This window comes from Capricornis sumatraensis, chromosome 2 (assembly GCF_032405125.1).
Source record: "Capricornis sumatraensis isolate serow.1 chromosome 2, serow.2, whole genome shotgun sequence".
Classification (NCBI taxonomy): domain Eukaryota; kingdom Metazoa; phylum Chordata; class Mammalia; order Artiodactyla; family Bovidae; genus Capricornis; species Capricornis sumatraensis.
In genome coordinates, this window is record NC_091070.1 from 133,706,080 (window position 1) to 133,722,733 (window position 16,654).

The window sequence follows — 16,654 nt, forward strand, 5'->3', positions numbered from 1 at the left end:
AGCCAGTTAAGCTGCTCTCAGATTTATGATCCACAAAAACTGTGAGATAATAAATATTTGTTGTTGTCAGTGACAAATTTTGTAGTAATTCATTATTTAGCAATAGATAACTAATATCCCTAACTTGCAGGCAGAACAATCAGGCTGGGTCATGAAAACTATACTTGAGACAAAGGATGAGAATGTAGTGATTGAGAGATCATAAGCTATTTTATTTATTGAAGAATTAAAATATTACATTAAGAAAAAACTTATCTGAAAGAGAATTAACACCAGAACTCTTTTGACTGTGATTATTACCTCAACCACCAGAAATACTGATCCTGCTGAATTCCTTCATAGTTATGTAAATCAAAGTCTAAGCAATTGGCTGAAATCAGGATGTGAGTCATTGGACAGTTCCTCTTAGAAAGACTTAGATGAATCATAAAGAAATTGAAATGAAACCTAACTTTTGGAGAAAGAATATTTTTGTCATTCCTGTAGCCAAGGCTCCTAGTCAAAAGGAAACAGAGGATTGTGATAATGATCCAGTGAATCTGCCCCCAGAGCTCCCTTAAGCTTATCTCTTGTTTGACTTCGGAGTGTGGACTGTGTGTGATTTAGAGGCCAGAGATTTTTTGGCAATGGAAAGATGCAGAAAGTCAGGCTACAGACCCATCCTTTGATTTTGAGCCATTAGTACCACAGGTTCTCTTGCCCTTTCATGTCTGACAAATGATCAGGTATTAAAGAATGATAAGGCTACTGCCATGAGTGAGTAAAGGATTGTCTTGCTGTCTGTCAGGGAAGTGCCTGACCAACACCCTCTTCTCTGGTTGTGTAAGTCAGGGACTCCATAAGGAAGAGATGGGTGGGAGAACAAGGACACCAATTCAAGAGGTGGTCATTTAGGACTTCATGATACAAGTTGTTTTGGATTTCCAGCGATGAAAGAAGTCTCTCCAGCACATGGCAGCAGCAGGTCAGAGTCCTAGGACCTGACTGGTTTTGTCAATCTGGCAGTTCAAGGTCAGTGCAAAGGACATCCCTAATACCTGAGGAAAGAGTTGGTAAAAAGTGAGGTCTTTACACGTAAAACATCTCACCCACAGTCCCTAGGATGAGTCCCAGAGGAAAAGAAAGTGTCCATCACACTGAAACTACCCTTCCTACTATCACTTCTAATTCCTTCTTGAGAGTTTTCTCCTTTAGCTTTAGAATGGCAGTGGGGAGACAAGTAAGGGTGATAATGGCAAGATAATGGAATATTAAGTGCTGAGACATCTTTTTGTCTTCTTAAGAAACCACAGAAATCCTGCTGCTGGTATAATGAAGTTCTGCACAGGTCAATACTTTGCACGAAGGTGCAATGAGTCTTCTCTACCCATGCCTTAGGCCTCCTTGGTTTCCAAGCAGAGAAAAATCATTTCTCTTTGAGCTTCCTAAGTAGATCTTAGCTAATCTGTGATACACTCAAGCCACTTGGGTATAAAAATAGTAGGAATATAACATAATAAAAAAGAACAAGAAATTATCCCCATTCACTCCTGACTTGTCAAGATAAGCAGAGAAGCAATGAGGAAATTGATTACAGTTTCATCACCAACTCCTCCTTAGCACACAAGATCAATTTTTCAAGTGAAATGTTTTATTTAACAGGTTTTTCCAGATGAGCTGAATGAGGAACCAAAGTAAGGTTCCATTTAGTGGCTTTTAATTTGACCATGATACACTCATTTCTATTAGGGATAAATTGACCAGATAGATCTTACAGCATTATTTTCTGTATGCCTTAAACTGGTAATAATATAATTTTCTACTTGAATAGGGGAGCTCATATTTATCAAGCACATACTTTAAAAATTACATGACTTAACTCATTTAATTCTCAAAATAGTCCTCTGATATTAAGCTCTTACCTGGATTACACATACGCAGATAGTGGTGATTCCAATATACAGGAAATTAGAGTGAAACCACTGTTTTGCTTGTATATAGCAACCCTAGAAAAAATTACATGTACAAATGACACTAATATATTACTCAACTTTATCAAGAGGCTTATTTGGGATGATAGTTTGTCTCTTGCCAAGATATTTAGGACAGGCATTATATATATATATATATATATAAAATATATAATATGGATAATATTATAATATATCCATATCCATTGTTATTATATATATATAATATTATATATATATTATATGGATGAAGAAATGAGCATGAAGTAGAGAACATTAAACTAGAGACTTTTCCAGTATTGTTATCATTACAGTGGAAGTAAATAAAGTAAAAGTCTTATATATTTACACACTGCATTAAATTAGCTCCCAAGAAGCAGGTCAACAACATATGTCCTTGTATTTTTTGAACATTCACTATTGTCTTGGCATTGACAAATAGGAATATAAGCTATGCAATCCTATGACTAGTTGCATTTCAGCTTCTGCTTCAAAAGCCAGTAATGATATCATAGCCCTACCAAGCTGCAGGGCAGTTGCTGGTTGGTGGGTGTCTCAGTCTTTCTTCACAGACTGCCCACCCACCCAAATTCCAGAGATTTCCAAACAATATCAACTGGGTGACATGGGTAACAGGATCTTAGGGACTTGGTCTAGTTGGAAGATGATTTGGGCTTCTTCTCTGGGTCTAGTCAGAAGTTCCATCAACTTTTTCACCCTCAGCTCCTCACTCTTCACTTATAATTAATTCTGCTAAGGAGTTGGATGCTGCCATCTCCAAGGAATAGAGCAGGGAAATAAGTAGAAAGAGAAGCTTTTCTGCTTCTACCTTGCAAATTTCACTTTCAATCATAAGAAGATCTAATTATTACTCAAGAAAAATCTAGACACAGTCTTCTGCCACTATCACATAAACTTTTCCCCTCTAATATAATAGTTCAGAGTAGCAAGATTCTTAATGGTATCTCTAGTCTAGATAAACTTGTTCTTTTCTTTTGCTTATGTTTTCTTTTTTGTTTTTCTTATTTTCTAGTTATATGTCTCCCTGGTCTCTCTTTTGTTTGAGGTTTCCTGTTTATGGCTGGGATCCAGTCCTGCATGACTGGATTTCTAAGGGAATTAAAGGTTTCATCACAGTGGCCAATAGCAGAAACGTTTCCAAAAATAAATTACCTTAACAGTTGAGCCTTTGGGGCAAGATGCTGGTACTCCAGATGTCCAGTCACTCGTGCCATTTACACCACAACATTGCAGCTGAAAGCCAAAGCCCCAAAAAGCAATGGTTAGTCAGATAACAGAAAGAAGACCATGGGCCTTGGAGAAAAGGTGAACCTTTCTGATTTGACTCTATAGCAGAAAATACAGAACTGACTCGTTTACTATGGCTCCTTAGAACTGAGTACTTTCAAACCTGTTATGCCATTTTGTTCACAAACCTGTTATACCAATTTATTTACATAAAACTTCTTGAAGTAGAGAGGGCATATTTAACTTATTCACATTTTATAGATCAAAAATTAGGCACACAGGGGACTTTATAGTGGAGGGATCAGACTGACCACACCTAGACCCACTGTATGTCTGTTAGCATAGCTGATGCCATCTTGGGCCCTTACAGTTTCTCCTGTCCTACACTGACCCTACCCCTGTGCAGTGAATCACTTCTATGTCATTAAGGGCTTTATAAATAATAGATATTGTGGCTTTTGTGCTCCATTAGTTCCCAAACAATGATGAAAACTTTTGCTGATGTATTTTTGGCACCCAGACGACTAGTTACCATTCATCTTGACTTAGGAGTGCATGTCCTGTTTCCAAGCACCTACCTCCATACCCTAAGTTAACTATAAAATCCTCCTAACAGCCCCTTGGCAGTGTGGAGTGTAGATGTGAATGCTTCCAAATTGTTGTCCACCTGATCCTGATACCACCCTGTGAGTAAGCGACTGTTTAACAAACTGACCCAGTGATTATATGGAGCTACCCAGCTTGTTTTTGTCTCAAGATGCCTTCTCAGCTCACTGGGCATTTTCTGTTCCTTCCATCCTTAGACAATTGGCAAGCTAGGCAGGAGACTGAAAATGATGCAAAAATGTGTGAAGGGGGCAAGCAGGGAAAAGCTTGCTGTTGTGGGAGAAATCCCAGGTTGGCCAGCCATTTCCATGTGGGGTGATCTGGCTAAATTTATGGAACAATTCAGGCTGATGCAAGTGTACATGGACACAATGGAAACACCAAAGGACTTACTAAATACATTAACCAAAGAGGTAGCAAAGCAAAAGTGCGGGGGGGTGGGGGCAAAAGCGAGTGATCTATTGCAGCTGTTGCATGGCCTTTGTTATGCACTCTAAAATTTAGCACAGAAAAGGACAGCTCAGCTAGGCACTAGAGAGAGATGTATGGATGGCATGTTCTGCAACTTAAGACATTATGTCAAAGAAAGTACAACAGGAAGAACCTACTGAAATGATGGAATGTAAGATGGCTAAATGTGGGGCCCTAGGCTACCCCATTCAAAGGTGAGGACTATTATTTCACAGGATACCTGGGACCCCAAGAGGTGGAATTCTTGGGCTCATGACTCCTCAGAAGATGAGGACATAATTCTAGAAGAAGAAGAAGAGGACCAGCAGTCACAGCCTCTGATTCAAACTAAAGCATGGGATGCTAGAGAACTGAGAGATAATAGGAAGGAAATGGCAACCCACTCCAGTATTCTTGTGTGGAGAATCCCATGGACAGAGGAGCTTGGCAGGCTACAGTCCATGGGGTCATAAGAGTCGGATATGACTTAGCAATTAAACCACCGCAAGAGCTGAAAAACAACCCCATGAGATTTTTCCTCCCTGAACTAGTAGAAATAGCCAAAATATTTAAACAAAAAGTAGAGAGGGCATTGCAGCCTAAGTTCTCCATCTGTGGGATACTGGGGACAATGGCATTGTGTTAAAAGGGCCACAAATGTGTAAAATGGCTTCTGTTATAGCACCAACTGCCTTCTGGCAATGTTTGTATGGGGCTGGTGTGGGAGAAAAATGAGGGTGCCCAGCCAACTTACTTAAATGGATATTTGCAGGTATACCCTGGATTCCTAAGGATTAGGGGTGGGGTCAAGAGTGCTCCTTGGCATGCAGGTCCCGGGTTGAACAGACTATTTATTGGTCCTGCACCAATAAACAGATTGTTCTAGCATATACTGTACAAAATACACCATGATTTACGGAAATCCATCTAAGTTCCAAGGGGAAGTAGCAACCATTGATAGGATATGAGGTCAAACATTGTAAAGTGAAACAAGTGAGCTTGTATTTACAAATCAGAAGATTGCCTCCCCTTCCTTTTCTGGTTTATCTTCACCCATATCTGAGTATATTTTGGGTGTGTATGTCGTATAGGACCTGGACCTCAAACCACCATGGGTGAGTTCGACTTATGGATCAGACACTCAAGATTATAAAGGTTAGTCATGCTAAATGGGAGTTGTAAAGTTGCCTATCCCCCCAGAGAGTAGTAGCAATAAACAACAATAATGGGTACCTGGGGGATAAGAAAAAATAACTTCTACCATTAAGGAATTAGAGAAAGTGGTGGTTATAATACCAGCACAAAGTCTGTTCAGTAGCCCCATGAAGCCAGTGAAAAAACCAAATGGTACCAGGTGTATGGCAGTAGACTATAGAGAATTAATCAAGGTAATACCCCCTATCTATGCAGCAGTTACAAAAACTCTTGGATAAAATTGCCACTTCTCTCAAGGCATAGCCTCTTCTCAAGACAATGTCTTAGATTTGTCTGATGCCTTTTCTTAGCAAACACTTAGATAAGGGGTCCCAGGACCAGTGCACCTTCATGTGGGAAGGGGGAACAATGGACTTTTACCATCTTACCCCAATGTCATCTCACTATATGTCATGGGATGGTGGCCCTGGACTTGAAGAAATGGACTCTCTTCTTTCTATAGTTCTCTATCATTACATTGATGATACTAGGTTAACCTGTAATGACTTGTTTTCTCTTTCCCAAGCCTCTTCTGGAACATTTAAGCATAAAGATGGGAGTTCAACACCAATAAGCTACAAGGACCTGGACAATCAGTAAAGTTGCCAGGAGTTATCTAGTCTGCCAAGATTGAAGGGATGCCTCAAACTGCTATTGATAGAATATAGATAAACCATGCCCTATAATAGAAAAGAACTACAATCCTTTATAGGTGTGCTAGGGTATGGGCAGCCTTTTATTCTCCACCTTGTCCAAATATTAAGACCCTTATATTCTTTGGGGCTTCCCAGGTGACTCAGCAGCAAAGGCTTTGCCTGCAGTATAGGAGCCATGCGAGTTGCAAACTTGGGTTCGATCCCTGCATTGGGAAGATCCCTATGAGGAAGAAATGGCAACCCACTCCAGTATTCTTGCTGGGAAAATCCCAACGGACAGAGGAGCCTGGCAGGCTGCCATCCATAGGGTTGCAGACTCAAAACACTACTGAGCACACAGCACATATGATTTAGTGAAAAAGGGAAATATCTGGGTTAGGAATACCCCACCCCACAAGCCCACAAGAGGCTTTTGAAAAGGCAAAGCTGATTGTCAAATAAGTCCAAGGACTGGAGGTGTTAATGCCAGACACAAGTTGTGAGTTGGATGTAAGTCTATACCCAGGAGGGTTTGAATAAGGACTATGGTAACAACAAAATGGGAAATGAGTCCCACTACGTGAGTCTGAGTGAACTCGTGATGGACAGGGAGGCCTGGCATGCTGCGATTCATGGGGTTGCAAAGAGTCAGACACGACTGAGCAACTGAACTGAACTGAGGATCTTGGTCTCAGTTTTGGGAAGGGGCAAAGAATTGATATAGTACTATGGAAAAACAATTGTCAGCAATATATCTAGACTTACAACAAACTGAGTGTCTAACCACTGACTTACCTGTCAGTGTTACCAGGCAGACGCCCCTGCCTATAGGGGAATGGATTAAGTAGTAGTAGTAGTAGTAGTTAAGTCGCCAAGTTGTGTCTGACTCTTGTGACCCCACAGACAGTAGCCTGCCAGGCTCCTCTGTCCATGGGATTCTCCAGGCAGGAATACTAGAGTGGGTTGCCAATTGCTTAGGATGGATTAAAGACATGTTTTTAAAGCCTATGAATGCCTGTGCACAACTGAGTACCTTACAAAAGTGGCGCACACACCTTCAAGAAAGAAGCACTTAAAACACTGGCCCACTTACGCAGGAGTTGCAAATAGTGACCTATATCTACCCACCAGAGACCCCAGTGACATCACCTGTTGGACCCGATTTACTTCAAGTACAGGAAGGTACCTGGATGCCCCTTGTGGATACATGGTACACCAAGGGCAGCTGTAAGGGTGATCTACCTTGGTGATACACCATAGTTGTTCTGGATTCAAATGTCATCTGGTTCAAGGAAGGGACTGGACATAATAGTCATTGGGCAGAACTCAGAGCAGGATGGCTGGTGATTGCTTACAATCCCATGCCCCTCAACCTTGCCACTGACATTTGGGCAGTATGGAAAGGCTTGACAATATGGATGTCTCAATGGCATCAAGATAATTGGACACAGTAAATGAACCTCTGTGGGAGTCTGAGTTATGGGCTGATATCTGAACTGCTTGCGCACAACCTGGTGCCAATGTGACCATATGCCATGTTTCCACTCACTGACCCTCAACTCTATCAGGCAATTGTGAAGCAGATACACTAGCATGGACAAGAGGCTTGTGTCTGCAAGAATTACAGACCTCCTCCAATGCAGCGGAATGATTCCACCAAAAGTCAGACATAGAATTCCCAAAACAACTTGGGAAATAGTAAAAAAAGCTTCATTTGCCTCTCAAATCTATAGGCCTGCAACTTACAGGTAAGGACTGCCTTATGCATCATTTGAGGTGGTCCCCTCCTCTGGTTACCAGATGGCAAGTGGACCACATAGGCTTTTGCCTGTGTCAGAAGGGTATAAATACGCCCTTACCTATGCTGACACAGCCTCTGGATTGGTGCTAGCCTTTGTTAGTAGGAAAGCCAATCAGACTGCTATTAATACAATCAAAGGCAAAATTGTCAAACTATCAAAACTGGAAGTTACGTGTGGAACATCAGCCCAAATTGGCAGTGATCAGGTGACTGGACATGAAAGATAAGAGTGAGCAGAAGCCCAAGAAATTCCTTGGACTTTCAATCTACCATATAATCCCACCATTGTTCAGTTGTGTCTGACTCTTTATGACCCCATGGACTGCAGCATGCCAGGCATCCCTGTCCTTCACTATCTCTGAGAGTTTGCTCAAACTCATGTCCATTGAACTGATGATGTCATCCAGCCATCTCATCCTCTGTCGTCCCCTTCTCCGCCTGCCCTCATCTTTCCCAGCATCAGGGTCTTTTCAAATGAGTCAGCTCTTCACATCAGGTGGCCAAAGTATTGGAGTTTCAGTTTCAGCATCAGTCCTTCCAATGAATATTCAAGATTGATTTCCTTTAGGATTGACTGGTTTGATCTTTTTGCTGTCCAAGGGACTCTCAAGAGTCTTCTCCAACACCTTAGTTCAAAAGCATCAATTCTTTGTCACTCAGCTGTCTTATAGTACAACTCTCATATTTGTACATGACTACCAGAAAAATGATAACTTTGACTATAGCTTTGTTGACAGAATGATGTCTCTGCTTCTTAATAGGCCAAGTTTGTCACAGCTTTTCTTCCATGGAGCAAGTCTTAATTTCATGGCTGCAGTCACTGTAGCTGGCTTTATAAAATGTGTCAACCAGATAGATGTTAAAAGCCCTATTTCCTGAGGGCACATCAAAAGTTTGGTCCTGAGGGCTGTCTGAAGCTATCAGACTATTAAATGCCTCGGGCCAATCAACAACAATCTACATGTGAATGGCTGGATGGATGGACAATAAAACAGAAGCTGAGAGTGCAGGTTCAAAAGGGAGGTCTTGTCCTAACATATAGCACAGGAACTCTGCTCAGTGTTATGTGGCAGCCTGGGTAAGAGGGGAGTTTGGGAGAGAATGAATATGTGTATATGTATGGCTGAGTCTTTTTGCTGTTCTCCTGAAATTATCACCACATTGTTAATCAGCCATGTTGTTATTCAGTCATTAAGGCATATCTGACTCTTTGCAACCCCTTGGACTGCAGCATGCCAGGCTTCTCTGTCCTCCACTATCTCCTTGAGTTTGCTTGGATTCATGTCCATTTGAGTCAGTGATGCTATCTAACAATGTCATCCTCTGATACCCCCTTCTCTTTTGCCTTCAATCTTTCCCAGCATCAGGGTATACACCCCAAAATAAATTTAAAAGTTTTTAAAAAAAGGAAGCCTTGAGCCTATCAGGTGGGATGAAGATCTTGTGGGTTTTTTTGTTTGTTTGTTTGCTTTTTAGGGGGATGCCACAGGACATCCCGCCTGGTGTTACTAAAACTCATTGGTGTTTAAATTATTCTCCCCATTCCAAGTGGCTTGGTATTCTAACCCCTTGGGAGATACGATTTGCTTCCAGTATCACCTTCAGTCCAGATGTTTTATTGAAAACTTTTATATAGAAAGTTTATATAGAAATGGGACCCCTTCAGGCCCAAATCACCTCTCCAGAAGCATTAGCACAGTGAGCTAAACCCACAAAAAGTAGGTTTACTCAGGTGGATTCCCACTGAGCCCCTATCTGCAATTTGAGTTTACCTCTCGGAGATATTAAAGGACAGATTGTGTAGTGTTGTTAGGTAGTTAGAATAGGAAAAAAGAGTCCAAAATGGCAGTAGCTAAAAGACAAAGAAAGGAAGAAGCCTGAGAAAATGGAACAAAAGAAAATCTGAGGACTGTTGTGAGAACCTCAGGTGAAACAAACAGCCTTCCTGGCTATCCCAGTTTACATAGGGCAGGTTCATGGGGAGGAGACAAAACATATAAAAAGAGGAGCCAGGATTGAGCCTCCCTTTTTGGGTTGGCCCGCCCTCATGCCCCAGGGATATGCTATCCTTCGCTTGACAAATAAAACTGAACTGTAACAGAGCTGTAACACCTGTCCACTGTTGCAAAGCTTTGCTGCGACGAGACAGAACCAAGGAAATTACACACACCCCCTGACAGTATCACCCACTGGGAAAAAAGTCAAAATTGGGGATAGTTTTCTCCAATGCTACTCATGAATGAGATTTTGCCTTATCTTTTACCCCAAAATATCTCTGTTGTCACCTACAGTGTTTGCCTCATGGACTATTTGGCTCTAGTTACTGGAAATATGTTCCTCTCCTGTGGCTCAAACATATGCAGAGGTCCACAACTCTCCTTACTTCTGGGTCTGTGGCCTGTCTCCAATACCAAGGGAATTCTGTGAAAATTTCAGCCACTCATCTGTACTAAATGTAGACAGTGGCTTGGACTGGTGACCAAAAATCCCCTTGCTATGTGACTCCTGTTTATGGAACCTCTATGTTTAACTATAGTGACTCTAAATAGTATGTTTTTCCCCTGCTGTGAAGTAGATCAAATAATCTCCAGATTCCCACGGTTTGTCAAATTTGGGATGGCTTAGGGGGTAGATGGGAGGTGAGTATGGAGTCTTGATGTCCATAGCCCCCATCTATATAGAAAGGAGCAATCATACCCAAACAAGGGTTTCCTTAGTGGCTCAGATGGCAAAGAGGCTGCCTACAATGCAGGAGACCTGGGTTCAATCTCTGGATTAGGAAGATCCCCTGGGGAAGAGAATGGCAACCCCCTCCAGTATTCTTGCCTGGAGAATCCCATGGACAGAGGAGCCTGGTGGGTCATGGGCCATGGGGTCACAAAGAGCTGGACACAACTGAGTGACTTTCACTTTCAAACTTTCATACCCAAACAAATCATACACACATGGAGGTGGGAGGGGGGCTTCCCTACTGTCTGTCAAGTAACTCACAAGATATTATATTCTAAATGGACAGGAAAAGAAGAAGCTCCCTACAAAGCAGGTGCCTCGATGGTTCCTAAACAAGAGATCTGAATATTTGGAGTCTCTGTGTGGGCTTTTCTGCCCTATGAGTGGACAGATTGATGCACCTTGAGATTTCTTTCCCTCTGGGCTGGTATATATACCCCTTTACTGGAAGTTCCCTATAACCTTCCTGCTATTAAGTCGGCCTATGGTAGTATGTCATGGTGGGAATGGTCAACATTTATTTTCCTTCCCAAAAACGTAGATATAAGTGCTAAACTAGAAACCCAGGAGTTAGCATACCCCACCTCCCCCCAGGAACACATCAAAATTACATCTACATGTGGAATAATTCTCACTGAAAACTAACTAAAAAAGGGCAGAAGGACTCCTGTACAACTAAGGCTGAAAGAAAGATACACATGTAATCAGGAGGCCAGGACCTATGACCCTTGGAGAGGACTCAGAGTAAAAAGGAGTGTACATGGGTGGGACACCACCCACTCTGGGGAGTGAGAAGTTGAGAGCCACAAATCTGGAGCCCCAGTCCTGGGGTCCTACACTGGGGAGACAAAGTCCCTTTGTTGATTGGCGGACTGTTTGAATTAACAAGAGAGCTGTAGAAGCCTAGACTCCACCATGAGGAGCACATGCATGCTGGCTTTCCTCTAAGGCAAGGTGGAGAGAGGTCTGCTTTAGTGGGTGCCAGGTTGCTTGCAACTACCTGTGGGCATGCCCCAACCTGAGTCGAGCAAATACTCTTTCCCCACTCATTCCAAGTCAGTGCAGCAAGGGATCTGGGGCAGCCATGACCAAAGAAATGATTCAAACCTTAGAAACAGAGGTGACCCAGTATTGGCACAGAGCCTGGGTGGGGCAGCAGCTGCCATTGTTGGTGCTTACTCAAGCAGTACATCAGAAACATCCTAGGTCCCTGATAGAGGCTGCTTCACCACAGCTTACCACCACCCCCCACACACACACCCTGAGAGTTCACGTGGACCTCACCTCCCCTGAGGTGTGGCTCCACAACAGGGCAGGGAAGGCAGAGGCTGGGGGCAGTGACTGGCAGTGAGGGAAAGGGGGATTTGCACCCAAGGCTGCTTCTGAGCAGAATGAGGGAAACAACTGCAGGTAACTGCAAAGCAGCACATCAAAGACAGCTCAGATTATACCCAGGTTGCAGAACATAAGGTTAATAACATTAGTTGCTTTCATATATTACAATAATGAATAAATAGAATTTGAAATTAAAAACACAATGCCATTTACATTAGCATTCCCAAAAATGAAATACTTAGGTATAAATCTAACAAAATAAGTGTAAAATCTTTCCTATCCTATATAATAGGAAACCTATAAAACTCTGATGAACAAAATCAAGTAAATGGGGAAGTATGCCATTTCCATGGATAGGAAGACTCAGTGTTATTAAGATATCAGTTCTTCTCAACTAGATCTATAGATTCAATGCTGCTGCTGCTGCTAAGTCGCTTCAGTCGTGTCCGACTCTGTGCGACCCCGTAGACGGCAGCCCGCCAGGCTCCGCCATCCCTGGGATTCTCTAGGCAAGAACACTGGAGTAGGTTGCCATTTCCTTCTCCAATGCATGTTACCCAATCAAAATCTCAGCCAGTTATTTAATGGATATCAACCAGCTGATTTGAAAGTTTTATATAGAGAAAGAAATGGCAACCCGCTCCAGTATTACCTGGAGAATCCTGTGGACAGAGGAGCCTGGAGGACTGCTGTCCATAGGGTCGCACAGACTCGGACACAACTGAAGCGACTTAGCATGCATGCATGCATTGGAGAAGGAAATGGCAACCTACTCCAGTATTCTTGCCTGGAGAATCCCAGGGACAGAGGAGCCTGGTGGGCTGCCGTCTATGGGGTCGCACAGAGTCGGACACGACTGAAGTGACTTAGCAGCAGCAGCAGCAGCAGCATAGAGAGGCAAAAGACCCATAATTGTCAACACAATACTGAAGGAAAAGAACAAAGTTGGAGGACTGATACTACCCAACTTTAAGACTTTCTACAAAGCTGCAGCAATCAAGATATTGTGGTATTGGTGAAAGAACAGGCAAATAGATATAGAGAGCCCAGAAGCAGGCCTGCGTAAAGATAGTCAACTGATCTTTGACAAAGGAGCAATACAATGCAAAAAAGACAGCTCAACAAATGGTGCTGGAAAAATTAGACATTCATATACCAAAAACAAAAACATAAAAACAAACAAACAAAAATAAACAAACAGAGACAGAGAACCTACACCATTCACAAAAGTTAACTCAAAATAGGTTATAGATCTAAGAGCAAAATACAACACTACAAAAATCTTAGTAGATAATATGGGAGAAAACCTGCATGACCTTGGTTATGATGACATCTTTTTAGAAACCACACCAAAAGTATGATTCATGAAAGAAATAATGGATAAGTTTGACTTGGCTAAAATTAAAAACTTCTATTCTGCAAGAGACAGTATCTGGAGAAATAGAAGACAAGCCACAGACTTGGAGAAAATATTTGCAAAAGACACATCTGATAAATGACTGTTACCTAAAAATCTATATATAAAAGAGAGAGAGAAACCTCTTAAAACTGAGCAATAAGATAACAACTAACCTGATTAAAAAATGAACCAACAAACTTAACAGACACCTCACCAAAGAAGATATAGAAATGCAAAATAAACATATGAAAATCTACATCATACGTCATCAAGGAAATGAAAATTAAAGTAATGAGCTCCCAGTACACACTTATGAGGATGGTCAAAATCTGGAACACTGACACTAAATCCTGTTGAGGATGTGGAGCAACAGGAACTTTCATACGTTGCTGGTGGGAATGAGAAGTGGTACAGATGCTTCAGAAGACCGTTTGGAGGTTTCTTACAAATTATGCATACTTTTACTAAATGATCCATCAATCACACTCTGGTATTTATCCAAAGAAGTATAAAACTTATGTACACAAACAAAAATGCTGCTCATTAATGATTATGGAAGCTTTATTCTTAATTGCCAAAACTTGGAAGCGACCAAGATGTCCTTCAATAAGTGAATAAGTTAAGTAAGCTGTGGTATATCCAGACAATGGAATATTAACACTAAAAAGAATTGAGCTATCAAGTCATGAAAAGACAAGGAGGAATCTTAAATGCATATTAGTAAGTGGAAGAAGCCAATTTGAAAAGTTTATAAACAGCATGACTTCAACTGTTTGGCATTCTGAAAAAGACAAAACTATTGAAAAATAAAAAGATCAGTGGCTGTGAAGGATGAGGGGAGGAGGAGGAGGGAACGTAGAGGGTTTTTAGGAGGGCAAAGCTACTCAGCATATTATAATGATGCATATATGTCATTATAAGTTTTGTCAAATGCATGGAATGTGTAACACCAAGAGTGAACTCTAATGTAAACTATGGACCTTGGGTGATAATTATGTGTCAATGTAGGATCAGCATTTATTTTAAAAAAGTACCATTCTGGTGAGTGATGTGGATAATGGGGGAGACTATACAAGTGTGGGAGTATATGGGATATCTCTGTGCCTCCCTTTCAGATTTGTTGTAAACCTAAGACTGCGCTTGGACAATGGACATGAGTTTGAGCAGGCTCCAGGAGATGTTGAAGGACAGGGAGGCCTGGCATGCTGCAGTCCATGGGGTTGCAAAGAGTCAGACATGACTGAGCAACTGAACAACAACAAGACTGCTCTTAAAAAACTATTTTTTTTATTTTTAATTAATTTATTTATTTATTATTATTATTATTTTTACTTTACAATATTGTATTGGTTTGCCATACATTAACATGAATCCACCATGGGTGTACATGCATGCAAATAAAGCTGCTAACTAAGCCACAAGTCTCATTAGGTAAGAATTAAATCTTTACCATTATTTACGGTTTCAAAAATTTAAGTCACTATTGGAAATTTGTCTTTTGACCAAAAATGATCAGGAAAGAGCTTACTTTTGATTATAATATTTTTAAAATGGATATACATATGTTTATTAAATTCCATTTGCTAAATGTGTACTTAAATGCTGTGTAACCTTTATTAAGCCAGAGAAAAGGGAAAACATTTTTTAAATGCAAGGAGAAATGTGAGTTTAAGATAACAAAATGTTCTGTCTTATTTCAACACAGTTCCAAATTCTCACCTTCTTGAAAAAAAATCGATTTTGATTACTTTGACTAGAGTGCCAAAGCTACTCTTTCCCTATATGGAATCACCTAGGTGATTTTGCATCACTTCATAGTTTCTCAGAGCTTAAACATACATACACACACACACACACACACACACACACACACACACACAAATGCTTTTTAAAACAAAGTAATTATTTTTATATTTAATTTTGAAATGATATAGTATCTATTATTTGCTTTAAAAAGTTCTAGCAAAAAATGCCTAGAGGATTAGGTGAAACAATATTGGCAAAATGTTAACTGTTAAAGCTGGGTGATATGTACCCAGAGATTCATTTTGCTATTACTCACTTTTCTTTTCTATCAGCCTAGAAATTCTATAATAAAAGGTTTATAAACTGGATTTTTAAAAGAAAGAAGAATAGGGATCCAGAAAGTTAACTGACTTTCCCAAAGCCACCCAGTCCTGGTCTCTGGACTTTAATTCCTGTGCTATTTCTTTTAGCCCACACTAAGCAGGCATGGCAGGGCCACAGGCGGCTCCAAGCGGTCATAATGGTATTGTCTCAGACACAAACTAGGCCACTGTCAGACTGGCTCCCTGACCCCAGCACACCAAGGAAGGAATGCTGAGTTAAAATATATGTTTGTGATGGGGAGGGGCATGAGAAATGGGGTTCTGGTGAACTAGGTAAAAAGAATGAGTTGGGCTACTCAGGAATTCAAAAGAAATTTCCTATAATAAACAATTTCTGTTTTCAGAAAAAAATTGGAAAATACATAAACTAATCCAGTATGACACGTTTGGGTCTTTCTTACATCTTACTAGGGCTGAAACAATGAGCCTGAGTGGGTAAAGAGTAAAAGAGAGAATGTATTAATAGACAGCTTTGTCCCAACCAGGCTCTCATGCTCTCCTGTTTCCGACAACCAGTGTTATTCTGAACCTAGGGGCTGTGGACCTCAGATTCTGAAGCCTTCATGAAAGAGAGACCGTTCCAGTGCCCAGGGACTGAGGCTGGAAAATTATATCTGGGCTGAGTTAAGGAGGATTTTGTACTCACAAATGACTGGATGGAGTCCCACGCTGCCTTGGTGCTGTTGTCTGAGTTGTATCGCTGGATGCTCTTGGTCAAACCCTCAGCCACGTATTCCTTCAGCTGTATGGGGCACATTCCAGCAGAGGAGGCGTTGTAAAAAGCAGGTGAGTTCAAGGAACAGGGAATTTCTAATGCAGGTTAATAAAATAGTTCCATTTGCTCCTCCCTTCCAAATGATCTCTTCAGAACTAAGTCAGGGGAGCGAGCTTATATATAGGAAGAAATGCTGAGGATGGAATGGCAATGAAGGAAGAAACACACAGCATTTTCTTGACCTTCCAAAACCCTGGGTCTACATAGGATGCAAAGGGGCAAACCAAACATGGGTTCTCTTAGGCACTGAGACAGATATTCTCCTCTGCCAGATAGATGGAGAAAAATAAATAGGTAAATAGGGGGAAGATAAACTTGATTTTTACTGTGCTTCCCATTCATCCTTCAAAGCACCACTCAAATACAATCACCTTCATAATTTTTTTCTCCCCAATTACAATCA

General features: G+C 41.2%; 1 protein-coding gene across 1 annotated transcript in view; it reads right to left on the bottom strand.

Moving 5' to 3' along the window:
* Positions 1–335: 335 nt before the first annotated feature.
* Positions 336–16,654, bottom strand: part of CD53 (CD53 molecule) — a 36,204-nt gene continuing 19,885 nt past the window's right edge. The window contains exons 5-8 of the mRNA XM_068965644.1: positions 16,123–16,218; positions 3,123–3,203; positions 1,902–1,985; positions 336–1,037 (exon numbers count right to left, since the gene is read on the bottom strand). Coding sequence (XP_068821745.1) covers positions 966–1,037; positions 1,902–1,985; positions 3,123–3,203; positions 16,123–16,218 — 333 coding nt within the window. The 3' untranslated portion in view covers positions 336–965. The remainder of the gene's footprint in view (positions 1,038–1,901; positions 1,986–3,122; positions 3,204–16,122; positions 16,219–16,654) is intronic.